We start from the raw sequence: 14,280 nt of genomic DNA, 5'->3' as shown, positions 1-14,280 counted from the left end.
TGCCTATTTGTTCATGGCCAGTGAGTACAGGTAGACAGGGGCTGCCTGCACTCTCCAAGTGCTCCTGGTCCTGCAGGATAATAGGTCTGGGAGCCTGGTCCCGACCCAGGGCGCAAACATACGGATGTGGACTGGGAAATCCTCTGGGCTTATTTACTAGGATTGTGTGAAACAGGCCATATTTGGAATCGGATTCCTGAATTGGGGACAGTGATTCAATTAATTGGTTTGGATCACTATCCCCAATTTGATTCAGCCTATCCTGAAGATTTGATGGTGATGCTGGAGAATCGGTGATTTGGCCATAGACCCAGCTTTAAACATTTTTTCAACATACCTTGAGGTACCAGGTGCGGCTCGTGAATACTGCAATGGTGGGGTGGATCAAGCATCCCAAAGGAGCGTGGGGGGCACCTTGACCCACACCCAGGAGGCACTAGTTGCTGAGCTGGAGGTGCATGGGGAGGCCTGCCAGTGTACTCCCCAGCTGACCTGGAAGTGCTTGTGGTCCACTTCTGGGTCTGCTGCCGAGTGTGCTGAGGACCCCCCTGCTCTCTTGTGGGACACTCCATCCTCCCCAGCATCTCCAGTATCTAAATTGAATTAATTAAACTCTAGTACGTCTGACACAAGCTGTAGATATTATTAAAGTTTATTGGGTAAAAGACAGAAGATTTATTTCTCTTTTCAGAAAGTCCAGAAAAATCTTCTGGGCTTCTTTTTGTTCTCCATGACCAGCTGTTAGGCTAAAAGTAGGAGGTAGGGTTTTTTTTAATTCCTGATCTGAATCTTCCAGCAACTTTTGGATTATATCCTTACAGGTTCAGTTTTCCTTGTTGAATCTCACCCCCTAAAATAGCAAAATACAATTATGTCTATACTACAAAAAGCTTTCTGGCTAAAACTTGAGCTTTCTCCCAGCTCTGCTTTCGATTAGTCTCAAAAAGTGTAATTCAGGTAGGTGATTGTAAAATTTGAATATCGGTGGTCTTTCCGGGCATGTTTAAAAATCAAGTAATTGTGTACTTCTCTCACTTTTTATATGTAGTTTGTCACCTAACATTTCACGTCTCTGGGAGCAAGGGACCATAGGCTGGTGGTGCTCTGAAATGACTGTCCAAATAACCTCATTGTTTCCTTGTACTTCCCCTGGCCGTAGCTATCTGTTGCATCTTGTCTTATATGGAACAATAGGAAGATAGAGCTAGATGGAATTTCTTGAAGTCATATACTCAGGTCACATCTATTCAGGTCACAAAATCCTTTGACACAGGGCTAGCAGTGGACATAGTCTTTCTGGACTTTAGGAAGGCCTTCGACACTGTCTCTCACCCCATGCTCATTAGAAAACTGGGGGATTGTGGTGTCGACACCTACACAGTCAAATGGGTCGCCAACTGGCTGGAGGGCTGCACCCAGAGAGTGGTGGTGGATGGGTCACTTTCAACCTGGAGAGAGGTGGGCATTGCGTTCTGCAGGGCTCAGTCCTCGGGCCCACGCTGTTCAATATCTTCATCAGTGACTTGGATGAGGAGGTAAAAAGCACCCTGTTCAAATTTGCTGATGACACTAAGATATGGGGGGATGTGGGCACGCTAGATGGGAGGAATAGGCTGCAGTTGGACCTAGACAGGTTACAAGGGTGGACGGATGAGAACAGGATGGGTTTCAACACTGACAAGTGCAAGGTGATGCACCTGGGGAGGAAGAACCAGCAGCATATCTACAGTCTGGGGAACTCCCTTCTCGTCAATGCAGAGGCAGAAAAGGATCTTGGAGTCATTATTGATACCAGGATGAACATGGGCCAGCAGTGTGGGGATGCAGTCAAGAAGGCCAACCATACCTTGTCATGCATCCAGAGATGCATCTCAAGCAGGTCCAAGGAGGTGATCCTCCCCCTCTATGTGGCACTGGTCAGGCTGCAGCTGGAGTATTGTGTCCAGTTCTGGGCGCTGCACTTCAAGAGGGATGTGGGCAACATGGAGAGGGTCCAGAGGAAGGTCACTCGCATGATCAGGGGGCAGCAGGGGAAGCCCTATGAGGAGAGGCTACAGGACCTGAACCTGTTCAGCCTCCAAAAGAGAAGGCTGAGGGGGGATCTAATGGCCCGTTACAAACTAGTCAGAGGGGACCAGCAGGTACTGGGGGAGTCCCAGTTCCTCCGAGCACTACCAGGAGTGACTAGAAATAACGGTCACAAACTGGCAGAGAGTAGATTCAGACTAGACATCAGGAGGCGCTACTTCACTGTCAGGGTGCCTAGGATCTGGAACCAACTTCCAAGCAAAGTGGTGCTGGCTCCTACTCTGGGGGTCTTTAAGACAAGGCTAGATAAACACCTTGCTGGGGTCGTTTGACCCCAGTACTTTTTCCTGCCATGGCAGGGGGTCAGACTTGATGATCTGCTCAGGTCCCTTCCGACCTTACAAACTATGAAACCATTCCAGCTCTCTGCTTAGGCAGGATCATCCCTGACTAAAACCATCCCAGCTAAGGGGTTTCTAACATACACACAAACTTCCAGAGATGATGACTGTACTACCCAAGTAATATTTACATGTGTATTTTTAAGCCATTTGAGGCATCTTTTAATAATACAAATGTATAGATTATATTGTAAGTGTCACAGGATACAAAATGCTGTGTATAAATCAGTTTAAATCACTTCTTTAAATCACTTCTGGTATATTCAGAAACATGAACCTTCAGTCTTGTGCATAACAAAGGTATCAGACATGAATTAATAATTCAGTTGGTCTTACTGCAATTGAAACTAGCACATATACGTTGTAAAGATTATTGTACAACAGGAACATTCATAAGCGTATTCACATATTGTGTTTCTTTTAAATGTTTTTCCATGTTCTGCTTCTTAAATGTGTTTTTTTTTCTCCCTGTAAGGATATTATCTACCAAATGATGATGGAGAATTTTACCAGTTCTGTTATGTAACCCATAAGGGTGAGATCCGTGGAGCAAGCACTCCTTTTCAGTTTCGAACCTCTTCCCCTATTGAAGAATTGCTAACTATGGAAGATGAAGGAAATTCTGACATGTTGGTGGTGACCACTAAAGCTGGACTTCTTGAGGTTTGCTTCAACAAACATTCTAAAATACTATATATATCTTTGTTTTATGTTTATTTCTAACTTTTTCTGAAGAACCTGAATTACTCTTTATAAAATTATGAAGCTGAACAGGGAATGTTTAAAAACAAAACAAAAAAGGATGCTTAGCAGTCTTTAGTGCAGGACTCATTGCAGAAGATGCTTTTAAAGTAAATACAGAAAATTTCATATGCATCACAAGGTACAAATTATGCTCTTAAAGTCTCTCAGAAACATTGGACTTTCAGCCTTGTGCGTCATGGGGTCAGCATGGCAAAAAGCATGCTATTAAAAAGTACATAGATTGTTGCCCCCTTATTTCTTCTCCTTACATTCCAAAAGAATACATGATCTAAAGTCTCGTTGTCACTTTTTTTGAAAATATATGTCTATTCCATGTGCAAGTGCTCCAACTATAAAGCAGAAGAAATAAAAAGGATGTCAGTATTTGTGCAGAGTTGCATAGCCTGAAATTCAAATTTCAGATGCCTGGCAGATAAGTAGGAATCTTATTTTCTTCAAGTAGTGTTCTGTTATCCTCTGCTTTACAACCACTAAATAGATAGATTTGTTTGTTATAATGAAGTTATGCTGATGAATGTTTAACACATTTTACTTGTCCCTACTTTTATAGGTTGAAAAGTACTCTGTGTGTGTGTGTGTGTGTGTGTGTGTGTGTGTGTGTGTGTCTTAAAAACTATATGGCATCTTCCTGTGCTTTTGTTTGTGACTTCAGTCTAGTCCTTACTTACCATATTTCCTCGAATACAAGACAAAGCTCAAGGCTTCCCCCACTCCTCCTAGTCAGCATGGGGAAAAAGCCTTTCATTTTATATTCAGGGCCAGTGTGCTGGGGGACAGGGAAGGGGGACCCCATGCAGGATGCTTTGCCCTGCTCAGGCTGCTTTTCCCCAGGCCGTGGGCCAAAGAAGCGATGAAAAAGAACTCGGCTCACAGTGGTGAAACCGGAAGTACCTTTTGCCATGTCCCTTGGATGCTGGTTAGTGGAGCTTTCCAGCTGATAAAGTGCTGGATAACACAGCTTTTGCTGTATTTAGATTCTCTACCTGGAAAATTGTAACAAATTTATAAATTTTCCTTGTATAAAATTGAATTATTGGGTTGGGGTTTGTCTTGTATTCAGGTCATCTTATATTTTAGCACACTCACATGCAGACAAACATGCTTGGTAGCTTAGGGATTTCAAAGGCTGTGGGAAAAGGTACACAATGAAGAATCCCTGTCTAACCTTCTGTGCCTTGTTTGCTATTTGGTGGAGAAACTGCCATTCTGATCCAATATGCTTCCAAGATGGTAGAGAAAAAGAATATTTTTACTTGTAATTTTTTTCTGTGTTTCACCATCTCCTTCATTTTAGTTGTATATACTTTTAGGATTTTGTGGAATTTTCTTTTGGAGAAATTGTAAGAATGCTGCTAGATGTATTTTAATTGTATTTTGCTGCATTTACCCTTGAGTTTCTGTGAAATTTCCTCTACCTTTGATGAAGAACCATTACTTTTTATACAAAGTTAACAACAGTTAAAATCTAAGTTAAAAATGTGATTGAATATGAATTTGAATTAAGCTGATGCTTCTGAATTTCAAAAACTTAGGGAAGAGAAGATGCTGAGCTGAGGTAACAAAGAATGCTCGCATTTTTTTTTTTACTTGTGCTCATTATGCCCTTGTTTGCCTGACATAATGGAAAGGAATTCTAGTTGTTTGTAGTTGCTTGATAGGAATTATGGTGGGAAAACAACTGCTAGCTAGAACATGCTTCTTCTGTTTTTATAGTTCAAAATTGAAAAAACAATGAAAGAAAAAGAAGAGTTGTTAAAGATAACTGCTTCTCTGGAAAAAGAAACAACACAACTGAGAGATCAAGTTGAAAGACTGGAAAAAGAACTTACCCATGAAAAACAGAGATGTGACCAACTGCAGACAGAGCAAGAGGTAAGTTGTATAACTGATTAAAGCTGACGCATAATGCCTGTAATCCACTTTTTTTCAAGAACCATTTAAATTGGGTGAAAATCGACTATCAAAAAACTTCAGCAGTTGGATAGACATTTACACTAGAATAGGTCAGTTCCTATTAACCTTCTGCCACTATTCCTTTTATGTTGTAAAATGGTTAAAATACTTCAGGTTTTTGGTACCAGGCTTGGCAGGATAATCAATAACAATTGTTACCAGATGTTTAACATTTAATTGTAGAGTTCAGACTGGGAAAACTAGTTGATAATTTAAAGTTTACTTGTGTTACTATAATATATGAAGGAAATATTCTCAGGTAATTCATTCTGAAATAAATTCATAGGACATAGCAGTAGAAGGTTTGAGGAAATTAAATTTTGGGTCATTGAGAAACTTCAAGTCTCAGCAGGCAGTACTGTTGCAAAAAAAAATGAAGGAATGAAAAGTTGTTGAGGTGGTTTTCCTGAGGGACTTGTCAGATCTAAGAATAAAATACACTGATATTAAATTAGGAATAGCAGAGAAAACTTAAAAATTTAAAGTGTGTTTAGGCCAGCTTTACCAAGGAAATACGCAAGTAGCAGATGAGCGAATTAATTTAATGAGGAGTACAAGTACATCTTCACATGTATTTGGGAGGAAACAACATACTCTCAGGAGAGTCCTAACCAGTTATTAAAATATATTGCTTTTTATTATTTTGGGAAAATAAGCATAATATAGACGACTTTGAAGTAATGGTATAATGTAGTGGTGGAAAGAAGTAGTTCACAGTATTTCTGAAATGTTAATGCACAGATCGACAGTTCTGAATGGTATACATTCAGTAGTCAGGAGAGATTCTACTCATGACTTTGCTTAAAAATTGTAATTTACTTTAGAAAAGTCATGCTAAAATGGACAGGCACAAAAGGTTCAGAGGATAAAAATTTACCAGTTTTGAATTATGGAAAAAGCTGCAGTCCGTCAACTATTGTCCAGTGAAGCTAACTTAAGCTTTTGTTAAAAAATGTAACAGATAAATAACTCTTTAGAGGATGAGCTGGGAAGTGGAAAGTTGTGGTCATTTGAATGGTTACACATGTCCTGAGCTTCAAGCATGTATGTAGACCATTTAAATCCCACTGATTTCATGTTCTTAAAGGGCATGATTACATAGTTGCAGGATGAGAACTTAATGGATAAAATCATATGCACTAGGTTCTGTTTATATGTTGACTACTGTGGTATTGAGGTACCTCAGTAAAATATCTGAAAAGAATTTCTCATCCAAATTTGGTTTTGAATATAAATGTGGACTGAAAATATGGAAGACTATACAAAAAATGTAATGAAGACAATGCATTGAATTGGGGGTAGCTTTAAAAGGCAAGATAGATTTGCATTTTATAGACCTGCAGCCCAAATGCGTGGCCCAAATCTTATAGAGCAGATATGGCTCTGGGGCTCCCGGTGGGTCAGGAAATTTTGTGGTGGGGCAGCAGTCGCCGTTTAATACTGCCATCCTCTCCCGCAGCCAAATTCCTATGCTCCCTTCTCCCTGTGCAGTCAGATTGGGGCTAGGCTGCCTCCTGCCCCTCTTCACACTGCTGGATGGAGCCCCCCACCATGCTTGCCCTGGGTGCCAAATCAGAGCCACTAGCCGGATCTGGCCTGCAGATGGACCGGGCACTGACCATCTGGCCTTCCAGGGAAAAATATTGAGCACTGCTATTAAAGACCAACTAAATCACAGATATATAGTACAGGCTTTCATAAGCAGTGGGCTTGCTTCATCAGATGCTATGAAAGGACTGCAGGAAGCAGAGCTACTAAATAGAACGCAGTGATTAGAATACAAATGGCAGGGAAGGGGGAAGGAAAAAAAGGAGGAGGACCACTGAGAGAGGCAAGGTACGTAAAACAGAGAAAAACAAAGCAGTTGACATGCTGCGGGACCGTTGGCAATGCAGTGTGGGGCATGTCCTGCCGTCCCCATTCCCCCCGATTTCTGTGCTTATGGTGGGGTGTAGGCACGAGGCTGGGCCTGTTCCCGGCAGCTGCAGTGGTGGTGCAGAGTTGTGTCTCCCCACTGGCAGCACTTCTCCTATTTGAGGGGGTTATAAGAGTTAATCCAGGTAATAAGATAATAATCCATAATCTTGGTTTAGACCAGGACTGTCCAACTACTAAGCCAGTGGTTCTCAACCTTTTTAGACTCAAGTCACCCGTGGATAGTCTTGAGACACCCCTCAGAACTTGCCAGTTCTTAGTTTTGACCTGTTATGGTCTGTGTTCTTTGCAATTCTCTTGCAAAGAACGCAGACCACAACAGGTCAAAATGTTTTTACCACTATGGGTTCTTATTTGATATCTCTGGGTTTATCACGAGTCATGTTTGTATACCTAACAGTGCTAATATTGTGTGGCATTCCGCAAAATCCTTAAAAGACTCTCAGGGCACCCCAGGGTGCTGTGGCACCCTGGTTGAGAATCACTGTTCTAAGTGGTTAGAGATTGCATACCCTGTGGGTTCTATCAGCATAAGCCAGGGGCTCTCCGCACTGTGTGCTGTGTGGGTGCCCCTGCTACACTGTACTGCGTGAGAGCTGTGGGCTGCGCAGTGCCACCCTGCTTGCTGGGGCGGGAGCAGGAAGTGGAAGCCTGATGAGGGAGGGGGAACCTGGAGACCTTGGTTGGCTGCTGCTGCAGTCAGAGCAATAGGGGAAGCAGTGGCTGTGTGGAAACCCAGGGGCAGCAAATTTTAATCCCTTGTGGGCTGTATGTTGGCTCAGGGCCACCAGTTACTCTAAACCAGGGCCGTCCATCTGGATGATTTCTTGTTCCATAATTTCTCGTTCAAGTGTTAAGTGTGATGCCGCAGGGATGGTAATTAAAAAAATATATATATTCAGCACTTCTATTTATGATTAAAGGAAATAAAGGCATTGAATTTTCTGATTATGCAAATTCAGGTGGATTATGAACATTGAGGAGGGAATGCTGTTTGCCTGCAGGCCTAAGAAGTAGATGGGAAAGAGGGCAAGAAACACACACTCCAAAATCCATTTCCTTGTTTTATATGTATATTACTGGCATTATTTGAAGAACTTGAATTATGTGTTATAAAATTATGAAGCGGAACAGAGGCATTCAAAAAAAACTTGTGATGTCTAGCAGTCCCTTAATGCAGGGCTCATTGCAAAAGATGCTTTAAAAATAATATGGAGATTAGATTTATTGTCTTGTACTTATCCAGGCTAAGGGGAAGATGTATTGAAACAGAGATGGATTTAAAGAAATCCATGGGACATTTCTTTTTATGGGGCATAGACAGACTTAACAATTATATTGCTATCAAGGTAGGAGGTACAGATATAACAGCTATATTGTGGTTGCTTCATTTGGGGTCAAAGGTAGAATGATTTAACTAACTTTTATTGCTGGGGATCTTGCAGATGTACTGGATGCATCATAACAGCTGAGCAGTTCCCCCTCCCTTTTTTCAAAAGTTAAAAGGTACATTTGTCCATACCTGTGGTAAATAATACACCTGTGTGTGGCATATGAACTTGAGGGGATTTTTTGTTTTGTGTAATAAAAGCTACTAAGTGGGAAAGGCAGTATAACTTATACCTTGAATGAACTGGAGTTCTAAACTGATTTTTTTTTTTTTTGTACTGGTGTGATGTAGTAGATTTATGAAGTGGACTCCATTAAAAAAAAGACAAGAGCACATGTTCTTATGTTGCTCTGAAAAATGTACTGTGTGGAACAGTCTTCCACAAGGAGGTAAAAGAGGAGATGAGTATTAACTTTGCTTCCATTTGTTTTGAGTGGGAATTGCATGCAGGTTTTGTGTTTGTGCACACAAATTATATACACACAAACACATGCAAGTATATAGGAATGTGTGCTCATGCAAACTTTTAATTGTGTGCATAGTTGCATCTATAACTGCCTCTAAACTTTTTATTCTTCTAAATGTCTACTTCGTTAGAACTTACTAATTTCTTCTTTTTGTCTTCTGTTGTGCCAGTTGACCCCATAAAAATATCTAACTCTTGTATTTGAAGTATGTCAAGTAAATAATTGAGCCAGTATTGAAGAGTGCAATCCACACCAGTCCCATAAAGTTTTAAAAAAACACTTGTCAAACAGGATTTTACTGGAAACTTTAGTTGGGCAGAATGGATAGGGTTAAACTGTGAAAAAGTGTACAGAATAGGGTTTGCTTCAAAAGGGTTGGGCTTTTTTTGTTTCTTGAGGGGAGGGGTTTGGCTTTTTCTTCTCTTCTAACCTTTGCCCACCTGTCATTATTAAAACATGGGTAAAACCCTGTTCTAATTTAGTTCAGCGGCAAAACTTCCATTGTGTGTAATAATCGCATAACTATTCATTCCTTCTTCTCTCCAGGTTTTGGTTTATGGTTTAGTTTAGACAAGCTTTTTTTTTCCCAGCAGAAGAGGCCTTTGCTAAGTATTAGAAGTAGAAAAAGCTCATCTCCCTTGATTGGAGAGTGAGGCTGGGTCCCATCAGAAGTAGGATTAGATAAGAAATGTTTTTCTAATTTTTGTTTTCACTTCCGCTTTCCACACCTGTTCAGTTTCTAGTTCTACTGTGCTAGTGTTCTGTTCTGTGCATAGTGTTCTATTATGACCTTTTATTGTGTCTCCAATATCATTTGTTTCCTTCAGTATTACAGATGATATACACATCTGAGGAACTCGTGTATTCAGGTTTCAAATTAGTTAAAACAACACAATTTTCTTCTCAAGCAGAGAACTTAGTGAAATAGTAATGTGTTGTGCTTTCTGTCCAGTATTTTCAAACCCAAAGATGCTGTTTTTCTAAAGATTTAATTCAGTGCTGGGATATAATCATACTTATGAGTGGAATCTAATATGTGAGTTATCTTTGATTTAAGAACATTATGGAAGGAGTTAAAGGATGACTTTAAATTATTTTTGGACAACAGTTGCACTGTCCTCAGTTTAATAGCAATAACTGTCCTGTATTTTTTTTTCTGTGGTTTACAACAAGATTAGTTAAATAAGCAAGTCAGTGTGGCTGGACATTTTTTTGAAGGAAGCAGGTAATAAGCCTAAGCAATCCGTTAATTCACCTGTCTTTTATAAAACCGCATAAAACAATTTTGACATCCAAAATGTAGAATAAATGTGTTTATAGCTGTATTGCATGCAACAAAGTGATGTACATGTGAATGTGGTATGTGCTGGTAGTTTTACCCTAAAGTAGATGGATTGTTTGTAAAGAAATATGCAGGTTTGTCTGTCAGTGGTCAGATACACATTCATTTCTCTGCTTTGATAGGGCATTTATACACATACATGTGTCAACTGCATGTATAAGTGTGTCAAAACCTCTTTTTCCTTTCTTTTAAGAACGTTGTGGTTTTTCTGTGCTGTGCTTCTGTATACTGCTTTCACAAAGAGCAGGGAAATGTATGGGTCTCGATTAGGCACGGAGGAAAATACACAGGAGCCCTGATCTCTCGTGTCAGATGGTCAGAACTGGTGGACTGTACCTCACCACTTAAGTGGTTGCCTAAAGCTGTTTTTCCCCACACACCTAGTTGAGGGTTGTCTGGCATGTTGAGTTGATGCTGTTTTCTATGGTGGAAACAAAGTCGAAAGGGGATTGATCTTTCCCAGATTTATGAGGGTTTCCATTGTTAGCCAGACAAACCCCATTGTTTCTGAGCTCTTGCATACACTGAGTAGCTGAAGGAAATACTAGCTTTATTGTCGCTTTACCACATGGCATTTTGGAGGACTGAAGGAACAGGCCAAGCTTTCACACTTCCCTTGTGGAAACTTTGGTGCTTCTTAGCCCTAGAGAGAAGTTTGGGAATTGGAGAAGAGAAGCTGGTCCTTGCCAGTAGGTTGTCATGGTGTCTGGACCCATGAATAGGTGCTGGGGAAACTATGGTATCCAGCTGTGGCATCCATAAACTTCAGCTCCTTTTGCTTTAATCCTGCGGAGAGCATTTAATTCCTTATCTTGAATTATTTCTCATTTCACCTTCTAGAGCAGTGATTCTTAAGCACCTCTGGAATGCTTTGAGATCCTTTTGAGGGTGATGTGGGGTGCTATGCAGCCTATCATGTTTAGGGGCACAAAGGTAATTCACAAGACAAACTCTGAGGTTTCAAATAGGAAGTCACAATATTGAAAACATTTTAATCTGTTGAGATCTTTCTGAGTTCTTTGCAACAAAAGAATTGATGTATTTTTCTGTAGTCAAAAAACAAGTGAAAACTGAGAGCTGATGTTTTCCAGGGGGTGCCTTGTGTCTAAAAAGGTTTAGAGCTAGTGGTGTAGAGGGTCTTGGAAAAGACCTTCAGTGTTCACATTACTCCTTATATGCTTGCTTTCTTTCTTTCTCCAGAGGCAGAGTTGGAAGAGAGCCTGTGTTGATTCCTCTTCCAGCTTCCTCTCTTAGCTTCATAAAGAAGCCCTGGAAGCAGGAGATAATGTATTGTCCTTGCTCATTAGAGGGGTTCAGAGGAGTCCCTTTCTTCTTATGCTTCTAGGGAATAATCTTGGTAGTGGAGTATGCTTCAAACTGCTTTTCTCTGTGTGTCTTTTCCCTGCCTCTGTTCAGAATTCTTAATAGCACCCTTCTCTGACTTCTGGTTGTGATGAAGCCTCCCAACAGATACTGTTTTCCTTTTCTGGTGTTCCCTTCAACTCCTGCAGACTGTCACAATTTCTGTGTGTTTTTATTTTATACTTTTAGATGTGGTTTTCGAAAATTGGACCTTAAAGTTAAGTTGAATCCATAGTTAGCCATCTCAGTAAGAAGCATGACCTTCAAAAGTGCTGAGCACCAGCAACTTTCACTGACCTCTGGAAAGTCTTGATGTGAATACCTAAAAAGTCACATAATTACTTTTTATTAAATGAGTAGCACATAATATTCAACTAGTGCAGATAGGACTGTGCCTGAACTTGCAGCGTGTTGCAGGAATTTGTGTTGCTGGAACTGGACATGAAGCAGTGTCAGATTTAATTGTAAATATACTGATAAAACATTTAAATATTTTTCTCTAACATTACTGTCGAAATAATGAAGGCGGTTTACCTATAGAAGCCTAAATTTCAGACAGAAGTGACATAAAAAGGATTCACGTTTCCTTGAATTACTCCTCAAGAGTGGCTTTATGATGAGAAGATTTTCTCATTATTTCATTGTTTAAATGACATAAATCCCCTCTTTGTCTTTTACAAATGTATAAAATCTGTACCATCCTTCCTCACATGCCATGTCTGTTCCTTTTCCTTTTTCCTGTTTACTTCAGTCAAATACCGCCTTATATCTCTATTCAGTCTTATTGCAGTGGTTGAGCTTTCCTTTTCTAAAACCCTTACTCTCTTGATCAGCTATCTTGCATCTTTCCCTCATGAATTCTTTAACTTGAAATCCTCTTTTTTTCTATGCCCTATTAATTCCCTTCTCTGTCTCTTAGTAGGCTTGTAAGAAGCTGTTTATCTGGAAGATCCTATGCAAAACAAGTTAACCAGGCCTAAAGGAAGATTTATATATATTTTTTCCACTGACAAATAGACTATAAGGACATGTACATGTTTTGGTACTATGAAGGTTTAGATATCCCTAATTTTGAAAAGGGCTTGTTTGTGTGTATATCTCTTACTTCAGACAGCTATTCCTAATTGCTTTAGGAAACTCACACTTAGCAAACCAAAAGTCTGCATATTCTGTGCTACTGTTACTTTTAGAATTAATAATTAAAAAAGGCCTTTCCTATCCAGATTTTTAGGGGAAACAAATATTTGCCAGGCATGAAGCTGTAGAGTTGTTCTTAGAGTTGCTGAAACATTTTATTGCTCTTAGCCTCATGTGATACCTTAAAGATTAGGTGGTTTTCTTTTTGTTTCTCTAAAGCCAGATTTGAATCTTCTTTACATTTGTATAAAATTTATTTAACTTTAGTATTTCTAAGTAGTATTTTCACAGTGCTTTATAATTTAGTAGGTTTCAACATAAAATCTGCCATTTTTTCACTTGTATTGCTACAGAAAGAGAAAACAAAGTATATGCATTTTACATAAATTCAGTTATCAGAATGCTATGATGTATGCTTTGTGCTTGTAATATGTTATGCTAAGCTTAAGATTCTTGAGAAAAGGAAAGCTCACCCTATTAACATTTTCCCAGGTTACTCTTGCATGTTTCCAAATTCTATTTGTGTACATTGTGTAGTGAGACTCATTTTTCATACTACTTTGCATTATTGGAAATATTAGTGCAGTGTATTTCAGAAAGCTATTGTAATGTTCTATGCCACATCTTAACTTGTTACCTTCTGAGATGGCACAATTTGTCTGTGGAAGTATTTTCAATAGGTATTGCATGAGTAGTTCTTGAAATAATGTAACTAATGACTTGGTTCTTGCTATCTCTTGTTATTCATTAAGCATATGTCTTTCTGTTGTATCTCTGCGCTTATATTTATCTTTGGCATAATAAAAGACATTCTAGTGTACTTTTCGTAGTGTTTGTATAAATTTTAAAAAGTCATTAGTGCTCTGTTTTTATTAAGCATGCGTCTTGCATTAAAAAAGTAAGGGAGATGTAGTAGGAATCAGATGTTTTTCTTTTCTTTCTCACAAGTGGTTATCTTAATAGAAGCTCCAATACTGCAGTATTTTCCAAATTGTCAGCATAGGGAGAGATTTGGATTTTCAGAGGCCGCTTGAGTAAGAGCACAGTAGGAGGATTCCTGTGCGTGAGAATCTTGCCAGAAACGCTTGGTGTCCGTTGTGGAACAATGTGTAACCTCTGCATTCTCTCTTATGCCAGCATAGCTGTCCATGGGCTTAATCAGTGGCATGAAGTTGGCTGCATAGAAAGTAAAGGTTTGTGGTTACATCTGGTCTTCAGGGGTATGCCCTACCTTAGGGGCAGGCAATTATTTTGAGCGGAGGGCCACTTACCCAGTTTTGGCAGGCTGTCAAGGGCTGCATGGGTAGCCCTGCCCCTTGACAGGTGCCCGGGCCCCTGGTCACCATCTTGGGACCAATGTCCCAATGTCTTGGGACCAGTGTCCCAGGGCCAGCATCGGTGAGGCCCAAAGCGGGGTGAAGGCTGGCAGGGATCCGTGGAGGTGGACTGGGCTGTACCAGCAGGGACGGGGGAGCTGGTCTGGCTCCCTAGAGCACCTGC

General features: G+C 40.2%; 1 protein-coding gene across 2 annotated transcripts in view; it reads left to right on the top strand.

Moving 5' to 3' along the window:
• Positions 1 to 14,280, top strand: part of TAX1BP1 (Tax1 binding protein 1) — a 93,533-nt gene that overhangs the window by 32,664 nt on the left and 46,589 nt on the right. For both annotated transcript variants that reach the window (XM_090046668.1, XM_090046667.1), the window contains exons 5-6: positions 2,905 to 3,092; positions 4,908 to 5,066. In XM_090046668.1, coding sequence (XP_089902794.1) covers positions 2,905 to 3,092; positions 4,908 to 5,066 — 347 coding nt within the window. The remainder of the gene's footprint in view (positions 1 to 2,904; positions 3,093 to 4,907; positions 5,067 to 14,280) is intronic.

Source organism: Crocodylus siamensis, chromosome 5, assembly GCF_052110815.1.
Source record: "Crocodylus siamensis isolate JL-2025a chromosome 5, ASM5211081v1, whole genome shotgun sequence".
NCBI lineage: Eukaryota > Metazoa > Chordata > Crocodylia > Crocodylidae > Crocodylus > Crocodylus siamensis.
The sequence above is the reverse complement of the archived record's forward strand: the minus strand, read 5'-3'. Positions and strand labels throughout refer to the sequence as shown.